The sequence below is a fragment of the Nesoenas mayeri genome (assembly GCF_963082525.1).
Source record: "Nesoenas mayeri genome assembly, chromosome: 2".
NCBI lineage: Eukaryota > Metazoa > Chordata > Aves > Columbiformes > Columbidae > Nesoenas > Nesoenas mayeri.
This window is the reverse complement of record NC_137543.1, coordinates 94579542-94589320: the sequence shown is the minus strand read 5'-3', so window position 1 is coordinate 94589320 and position 9779 is coordinate 94579542. Positions and strand designations below refer to the sequence as shown.

Here is a 9779-nt window from a genome sequence, read left to right as displayed (position 1 = left end):
TCCAAAGCCATGCTAGCAGTGATTTGAATCTGCTATTTAGAAGGAAAAACCAGGGCTGAGTGCTGATCATATTCCCTGTTTGACAAAGCAGCAAGTTACCGTATGTCAGCTGCTTCACTGCAACTGCTTATATGCCAGAAAGACAATACCTAAATATACGAGTTTTACCGTAAAAGCTGATAAAAGATAAAGGCATGAGATGAACAGAAGATGAACATGAACACGAGATGAACATGAAGTGAAGCATGGGCTTTACTCAGAGGGGTCTAACACTGTTTCTGTCCTTGATTACTCTCTTTTCAGAATGGCAGAGACTCATGGTTTGATGGAGAGACTGGAGAAAGCAGTGACTCGACTTGAATCATTATTTTCAGATTCACACAGATCTGGTGGAATGGAGTGTGATGCCATCAATGGAGTCAATGGAAGTAAGTGGGTTTTTTTAAGTACCATCTTTGTTATTAAAAAAAATTCAAGTAGCACACGTGTTCATCTTCTAAGAGGGAGTGCAATCCCACCACTTATGAATTCTGTGTCAAGAGAAAGTAGGATTTCAAAAAATGAATTGAGAAATGTCGTGTGACAAGCTTAGTCGTAATCATAATTCTAAATCAATATAGTCTAGAAAAATCAATATTTGACTAGTCTCTTAAATATACTGTCCATATTTCAAGCTGTATCACTCTTTCCATTTCAGCATTTATATTGTTGTAGATAACTCACCAGATGAAAATGTCTGCTTGAGCCCAACTAGCAGAAGAACTGAGACATATCCAAAATTTACAGCATACATACTCCTGAAGAAGTCAGCAATATAAACATTGAGTTTATTTGCCAGGTCTCTGAATTTCATGGTGTGGACCTACTTCATTCACTTATTTAATATCCTTAATCAAATTTGTTCATAAGCATTTGCTCACTAAAGGCGGCCACACATCCATGGCCTTACGTTGTTATCTCTTGAGCTCTCCCTTCTCAAGCGGATCTCCAAGGCACCACATTGGAGAATACACAAAAAAAGCCTGTCTTCACTTATTCACATAAATCGACCAAATCTTATTTTTTCACTCCTTAATTTTCCTGTTGTTCCTGAAATGTACAGGGTACATAACCTTATAAATGTGGCAGTTCTAATGCTGATTGAATAGAGGTGCCCTTTCCTTTCTCCAGAGCTTGTTTTTTCACCCAGAACCCTGACAAATATCCCTTTATTCACTTCATGTCCTTTGCTTTCTGTATTCCTTGGCCCTTTTCCTGCACATCCCAGCACGGACTCAGTTGCTGCACAAAAGCTTCAGAACCAGCAGAAAGCTGCAGGCAGCCTCCTCACTGCCACAGGAGCAAGTCAGCGTATGTCAGCTGCTTTATTGTCCCTGTGTGCCAGCCCTTCTCCACAACACGTCTGAGGGACCTTCCCCATAGCCATGGATGCCGTGGGCCCCCACGCTGGCAGCTGCTGTGCAGCAGCTGACTGAGAGAAGCATGTTTTTATGGCAGGAAGGGAGCGTCTTCCAGCAGGCTCCCATGGCAGATGAGTTTGCCAGTCACGGGGATCTTCAGGAATAAAATGCTTACAGTCCAGAGAAAACTTAGACAGCTAGCACACTGTAGGAAAGTCATGGAGAAACACGATCCATGTACAAATTGACAAATAAATTACTACTGGAGAATCTACATTTTTAAAAAATACAGGCTTCAATCATTTAATGAAACAGTTTAGGTGGATCTCTGTATTAATCCAGATCTCAGTATTGCAGAACCAGGGCTGCTTTCAGAAGGGGAGACAAACCCACCATGTGAGGTACTTCCATGACAACTGATGTACCCTTGGCCTGACCTCAGAGCTCAGGCAGGTGAAAAGATTCACCCCCCAGGGAAGCAGAGCCTTAAAACCTCAACAGATCCCTAGAAGAAACCAGCTGACAGACCTGGTCGGAGCGAGATGATAAAACACACCCGCAGGGAGGCTGCAGCAAGCAGCTGAGCTGAGCGGTGCCATGGGGCACTTTGCCAGCCTGCGCCACATCTCCTGGCGGAGCTGTCTCACACGGGGACTCAGGAATTTGCTTTTGCTTGATGCAGTTAGGAAAGACTGTGCTAGATCTTCAGTTTGGGCGACTGATATGCCTATAGTGCCACAAGCATCATTTAATGTGCCTCTGGTTTTGTGCTCCTGCAGAGGTTCACTTAACCTTCACAGCAACTGCAGAGTTGACAGTCTTACAGAATAGGTCTCTTTTTTTTTTTTTCTCCTTTAAAACTGATACTCAGCCAGAGTGTCACCCTTTTAAAGTCTCTAGTGGAAATGGACTTCTATTGCTTTCTTCTATCATGACCCCTTCCCCTGGAAGATCATTCCATAATTATAGTTATTACAAAAAAATAGCTTTGGCTTTTCAATTAATACTTTTTCAGAACCAACAAAATATTTAGGAAGATGGGAGAACTGTACCTTTACTGTTTTCCTAAATGGCATTACAACAGCAGGATTACAAACAAAACATTCATTTGCTCTGCAGAGCCCACGGCAAAATCTAGTCAATGTTGCTGGGTGTTAGATGTATTGAATAGTGAAAAATAGCATAGTTGCCTTCTAGTTTTGCATAAGACAATTGCCATTTGGTGAACTGCTATTTAAAACTCTGATCTAAAGTAAAAGGTTACAATGATTCTCTTGGAGACATACACAGATTTTTACAAAGAACATAAATGGGCTTTGGAAAGCATCTCCCCAACTAAAACCTTTTGTACACGAGGTCATTTAGGGGTTTACACACAAACACTCAATATGGAAGAAAGCCCAGAAATTCCTCAGAATTAAAGGTGAGTGACATCAAGAGCACAAAAGAGGCCTTGAAATCCTGCCTAGCTGGCCAACTACTTTTTTTTTTTTCACACAGGCCATTGCAAACTCCCATTGCTGGGGCCTTTCTTTTTTTCTGTCAAGGAGCCAGATGACTCTTATGGAATAAAAAGGGCTTTCAAGATTATGAATTTGGACACAATTGTCATATAGTGCTAAAAGGTTAAAGCAAACTCTGGGGAAAGCCTGGTACCTCTTCAAGAGAAATCTTCAGGCTTCGTTAATGAGGGAGAGAGGCTGGGAAGAATTTTAACCTTGGTCTCTCAGATCCTACAGATGCCATAAATTCACATGTGTGTTGCTCATGTTTGGACCTGGCAAAGGTTCTGAGGCATTGATGAACCATGAGGATATGTCAGGGAGTAAAGGGAGGGCTGGAAAGCATCCAAGGAAACATTACTTTTGCTGTTTTAAAAGGTGCCACATAGAGCCATTTTAGAAGCCAGGTGCATAAGAACCTGAGTCTAATCTGCACTTTGTGATTGTCCACTTTATCAGGAAACTGCTCTGTATACCATATAGAGAATAGCATTTTTGTTCCTCTGTTAGAATGTGTAGCATATATATAGTCAACGGGATGTGACTAGAAGGCTCGTTTGAGCTTTCTTTATCCAGTGGCAGTTTTGCAAGGTCAGACAACAAAATAAGGAGATTACAAAGCTACATCTCACTGCATTAATCCACTGCCAACAGATTCTAAGACTGTATCTTACTGGAAATCGAATTGCTTGTTATTAAAAGCCACCAAACAATACTAAGATCTTCAGGAATGGGTAGGTTGTATAAAAATAGTTGTCCAGTACCGTGCATATTCTTTTTAGGAGATAATATTTGTTTTATGACCAACAGTAGAATTTTATTAAGACAATAATGCTTATCAGGCCACTAGGCCTTTGAAGGGCTGAGAAATGTTTCTTTTAGCACCTGTTATTTTAAGACAAAGGAGGCTTCCCACTACTTTCTAGAGTAAATTCTCTTCATGTTCCCAGCCAAGTTCTACCAGATCAGGTTTTTTGTTTTGGTTTGGCTTGGTTTGTTGTTGTTGTTGTTTTTCTTTCTTTCTAGAAAAACTAGAAAAATATCATTATACATCCTTTTTCACTGATTTCACAAATCAATGAGTACGGGAGAAACTGAGTTACAGCAATTTCCCCTGTTTCTATGGTATTTCTTCTCCATCTGCTACAAAGAAATGTCCTATGCATTATGTACTTTATGAACCCATTATAACGGAATGCTCTTCTTCTATAGGCATAGCACCATATGTTGAAGCCTTTGACAGGCTGCTGAATGGAAGTGTTGCTGAGTTTCTCAGGTACAGCAAGATTCTTGAAGGTGACGTGAAGACGCATGTGAGTATTTACACAGATTTTCTTCTTATGTTATAAGCGCACAAGTCTTGGAATCTGTATGATCAGCCTTGACTGCTGAGTAGAGGAGAATCTTAATAGCAGTACTCTGAATTATTAGTTCTTGTACTGGCAATAACCTGGCATAATACACTGAGGACAGTTGGTTCAGGAAGGGCAGAAGGCTGTACGAATTCAAGAGAAGAGACTGCTCCTCTTCTACAGCACCAAAGGTTGAAGACCATAGTAGGGCAAAATATATGAAGATTCTCAGTCACAAGCAATTTGAATTGTCCTGTTGGCTGCTGAGCCCTTTGCATGACAGGAACGCAACGAAGAACAAGCAGCAACAAATGAGTAGCAAACAGTAGCAAATAGCAGCGATAACTTCTTGTGGTTGTCTTCTAAACACATATATCATCATTGCAGTTAATGTAGAGAATTCGTTCTTTTGATTGTTTTTACTAGTCACATCTCTTTCATTTGGAACACCATAGCAAACTAAAAAATGAGGAAGTCAGACAGTTAAATGACCCTTTTTTACCACAAGTCATAGCAAGTAAATACTACGCTATCATTTTCATTATGAAATTATTTTGTAACCTTAATATCTTGTGATCAGAGCTTGTTTGTTTCATTTTATTTTCTAAGCTGGTCTGCTCTAAAACTGATGGTGATAAAATGACAAAATATGGACTCATTGACAGGTTACCAATACAGATTTTGGAAAAAAACCAAAAAAAAACAAAAAAAAAAACACCACAAAAAAAACCACACATGAAAGAGCCAGGATCAGTTTGAGCTGGATGTGCAGGAGCATGAAGCCTTTGGCTTTTCTAGGAGGCCTTTCTCCATATGTTTCCCAGTTAACTGCAGCAGCTGCTCCACATAACGAACAGTGTAGCCAGAAAAACATGCAGTCCTGCAGGCTACTGGGATTTATGCTGCAAGGCCAGCATAAATATTTTGCAAGACAACCAGAGTAACTAGTCTGCTAACAGGGCAGGAACTCTGGGATTATTCTGTGAACTGTGTTTTCTCTGTGGTGTTATATATTCTTGTTGGTAGGGTTGGGCTTCTGACCTAGATAAGCCTAGAAAACTGGAAGGAGTAAGGAGATGGGGCAGTTCTAGATGATATTTTTGTTTCTGAGAAAATGCTGCACTTCCTTTTTATTTGAAAAAGCCTTTTCATCTGAACATTTATACTGTAAGCTACTAAATATGTATTTTGTTCTTAAAAGAAATTAGGGAAAAATCAATAGAGTGAGGGGTTAGGGGGAATTATCCACCTCACTAAGCAGAGAATTGCTCCCTGGAAAGGATCTGTTCTAGCTTGGGTCATTACATTCATTAGACACCTTTATTTTGAAATTGATTTCACAATATTCTGGATCTGAGAGATACAGAATTAGCCTTAGTACCAACACTAAGCAGAGAAAAAATGGCATTTAACATCCTAAATGACTAAAATGTTTTTAATATACACTCTCTGTAAATGTTTAAATCGGTAAGTGTATTAATTTATACATTTATCATTATTTGATACTCATAACTGAATCTATATAAAATATTATTAATAATGTATCTGCCAAGTCTGTGGATAGTCCCTAGCATATTGTTGATTATAGTGTAATGCAAACTGTGATAAAGAGTATTTGTTAGGACTGTGAGATTAGACATAAACAACTTTCCCTTACATAAAGAAACCAGTGATCCTGATTGCAGCCTATTAAATATTCTGAAATCTTAGATTCTGAATTTACAACATGAAGCAGACTGTGGTTGCCTTATGCTCATGCTTATCACTGAGGCAACATCTGTGCTTTACCTTAACAAGTGGAACAAGGAGTATTTTTCTTCTGGGTGTCTTATAGACCATGTGTCCTCAGCATTATACTTGCAGCTGCTGTGTCTTTCACATAATAACTGAAGGGAAGGTTGTATTTTATTTCAAAAAACACCTGTTGCCTAGAAAAACCTCACATACCTGACTGACCAGAATGGTAATATGAGAGAAAGAGAAACTTCATATTATGCTATAGAAATGAGGGATTTAACATGATGTGTTTTGTGCTGATTGCTCTAAGGATTGTGTGGCTTGTGTTTCTGGCAAAAGGAAGAATACAGACATAACTATTATCTGTTGGGGAGCCTCATTCCTAGTTTTTCAGCATGCTGTACTCTAAATAGTCTATTGAAAGAGAACAAAAGAAAGAAAGAAAAAAAAAGAACCAATCGCTGGCTCCTGGCTCTGTTAAACACAGCAGCACGGTGGATTTTACAAAGATTAGTTTATCAAATAGGAGTTCTGCTTTGACTCAGTCTTGAGAGCAGCAAATTTCTCATTCAAATCACAGTACACGCAGTGGTGAATCTCTGAGGTCAACTGCATCAAAGAAGCTAACCACATTTTAAAAGACAGACAGAATGGCTAGGGTTTTTACTTAGTCTATTCGAAACAAATTCTCCTAAACAGGTGAAATTAAATCCTTTTTCCATCCTGTCACTGCAGAATAAAAATCTGGTGATTATATGGATATTTCTATGAAATACAAAGTCCCATACAGGCACAGATTTTATGAAACCACTTTTCACTGTCCATGTCATAACTGTAGAACACATGAAGTCAGTGAAAGAGTACGTATGGCCAGGACTGCTGCCAACCATGTCTTTGGACTGATATACCAGTGTCTTGGAGACTGTCAGCAGCTATTACAGGTTATAACAGCCCTGAAGCTGGCTCACCATGTGTGCCAACACTGAACCGTTCTTCTGTCAGAATGAGGGAAATTCAAAAGCAGTATAAAACAGACTGTGGGTCTATAGCACGGGCAGTTCTCTGACACCCAGCCCATAGGATAGCACTGTCTGACTGATGGATCACTGAGACGTGATGTGAGTCCCATCACTTTGCCCAGGTGCACCCACCACCACAGAAAGTGTGCCGAGGATGAGAAAGAGCTGCTTGTGGAAGACACGGTCTGCCTTCAGATTGTGCCTCTGGGAGGAAGCTGGTTGGGCAGGTTTGATGTGCTCTTCGGCCTGTCAAAGCAAAGCAAGCAAAGTTTTAGAAGGCCAAGAAGCAGGTTTTTGTGATGTGTTTATTATGAGCTTCTTCACATTGTTTTTGTTTATGCAGTATCTCAAGTGGTGGAATACTTTGGCTTGAGCTTGAATAATGTACCAGATGAAACATCATGATAAGAAGAGAATGTACTAGTTCTACAAGAGAGGGACAGATAACATAAAATTTCCATATTTTAGTATTTTCTGTGGTACAGACCAGAATTACAGCCTTCCTGTCAAACACATAAACTAATACTTGCCTTTTTTTTTAATTGTTTATTTGTAAAAATCTTTTCACCTCCCAACCCCACCAGCTGAAAGAACAGATTGTCTGAGTGATTCAGTTATGTTCCCTCTTCTCTCATCCAAGCTATTTAGCTTGGAAAGGAAAACTATAGAAATACAGATGCTTTTTCCCACCTTTCTTCCCTCCACTTCCAGCTGCTGAAATGCAGAGCTCAGACAGACAACCAACTACATTGTGGGTTTGGAGCACTCAGAAATAAAAAGGCTTTTGGTTAGCTTTCCACTTATTGAGAGAGAGTTTAGATACAATTCATTACATGTATGACTACTCGAACAAGCTGGCACAAAGAAGCAATTCACATTATCCAGTCTGCAGGGGTTCTCTGTGTCCTGGCACTGATCTGTTACCATCTAGAGCAGGGGAAGGAACATTCACCCCACAGACATTGTTCGTATGTACATACCCACAGAGTTTCTTTCACTGTCTATTACATGAAAGCGATGTCATTCTCCTCCTCCAAGCATAGTCCATGTAAATATAGACAGACAACTGAAAGCAGGAGTTATCTTTTATGAGGTATATAGGCCCTTTGCAAAGCGCAGCTCTGGTTTGGCCTGTCAGTGAAGTTAAAAAATCCTACCTTCCTCATTTTTTTCCAAAGAGCAGTTATTACACATGAAATAGCTGTATCTTGTATTTTCTTGTGAGCGATGTTGAAGAATTAGTCAATGACTTCCATGGCCCTGAACTTTGAACAGGATGTGCTGCTGTCTGCAATACACCAAAACCCACTTTTGCACTTTATCTTACCTAATCTAAACACAGACTATCAAACCCATTATTTGACTGATTCCTCATGAACAAGGCAATTTGCTTACAGGGCAACAGAATGCACAAGTGTATTCTCGTGTTCATCTTTTGTGCTCAGAGGCTGTGCGGTTTTAGGCATTGTGTTGAAAGTTGAATTAGAGCTCAGAAAGGAGGATGATGTCAACATGCCCAAAGAGAAGCTTGCTGTCAGGCTGCCTTTGCATTTCTATGATAGGTATTTTCTGCTACATGAAATAAACACCAAACCAAGTAGCTACCACAGGACTGGGAAAAACAGAATACATAGAAAAGAATAAAAAGACAAACATTTTTATAGCATACAAAATGCACTCGGCTGAAAGAAAGCGACTAAGTGTAGAAAACAGTACTGCTATCCATCAAAAGTAAAAATAGAGCAAGTAACCATGATCCAAAAAAAGCAGCCTTTGAAATCTATCAATATTAAAGTTGATTTTTTAATGCTAACTCAGCTATATTTCTCACCCCCTATGTGCACTACAAGACATTTCATAACATAAGCAATAAAGAACGTTCACTTTAGTATGACAAGAAAGATGGAAATGCAATATACACAATGTAGCCGAGTGCCTAATCCAGAAAAAAATATCATTTTTAGGAGCTTTACAACTTTGGATTGCTCTGTTCCAAAGGACGACTTCACTCGTGGCCTAGGCATTGAGTCTGACTTTCAAAACAAGCAGGATTTATTGGGTCATCTATTGGTGTGCAGACATGGTTGCACCTGACCATTGAAACACCTGGTTTGGAATAGAGATGGCTCCTGAGCATGAAGAACCTGCTCATTGTGAGTCTAGACCAAGACCCCCTAAAAGAATGGGAGCTTTTCCCGTTAATTTTGGTGGGAGCTGGATCAGGCTGTTAGTTTCTTGACACCAACACTGCAGTAAATACCACTTGCTTTTCTTCTTATTTAAGAAGGCAAGGAAGATACAAAAGTCGAACAGATTCTATTGAAAAATACAGGCCATGGTGGCCAATACAGGGTATTTATTTAGTTGTGTATTGCTGGCACAAGAAATATGCACCTGTAAATTTAGGGTGGTGGTGATAGGAATATATGATGAGAACGTTCCATATGGCATTCCCTCAGTCAGAAGCATAACAAATCAGAAACACGAACAGTCAAGGCTGTCAGCCATTCTTCATAACCTGTTTTCGTGGGGCTTCTCCGCATATGGAGTAGTTCCTGACTAAACCCAGAAGTAGTTCTGTTGATTTCAAAGTAGTGCAGTTGATCAGGGACCATTTTTTGGGTAAGGGTCTAAAACTGTTGTCCCGTAAAAACACAGATAATATCTGAATGTTGTTACATACTAAAATGGGATTTTCTGATCTCCAAAGGATGCCAGGAAAAATGTATCTGAATGATTTGAGTGGGAAACCTTATTGCAGTGCGAATC

At 39.7% G+C, this 9779-nt stretch overlaps 1 protein-coding gene across 1 annotated transcript in view; it reads left to right on the top strand.

Moving 5' to 3' along the window:
- Positions 1–304: 304 nt before the first annotated feature.
- CAP2 (cyclase associated actin cytoskeleton regulatory protein 2) overlaps positions 305–9779 on the top strand; it is a gene marked incomplete at both ends in the record, with an annotated part of 55166 nt that continues 45691 nt past the window's right edge. The window contains 2 exons of the mRNA XM_080339358.1: positions 305–428; positions 4115–4215. Coding sequence (XP_080195484.1) covers positions 305–428; positions 4115–4215 — 225 coding nt within the window. The remainder of the gene's footprint in view (positions 429–4114; positions 4216–9779) is intronic.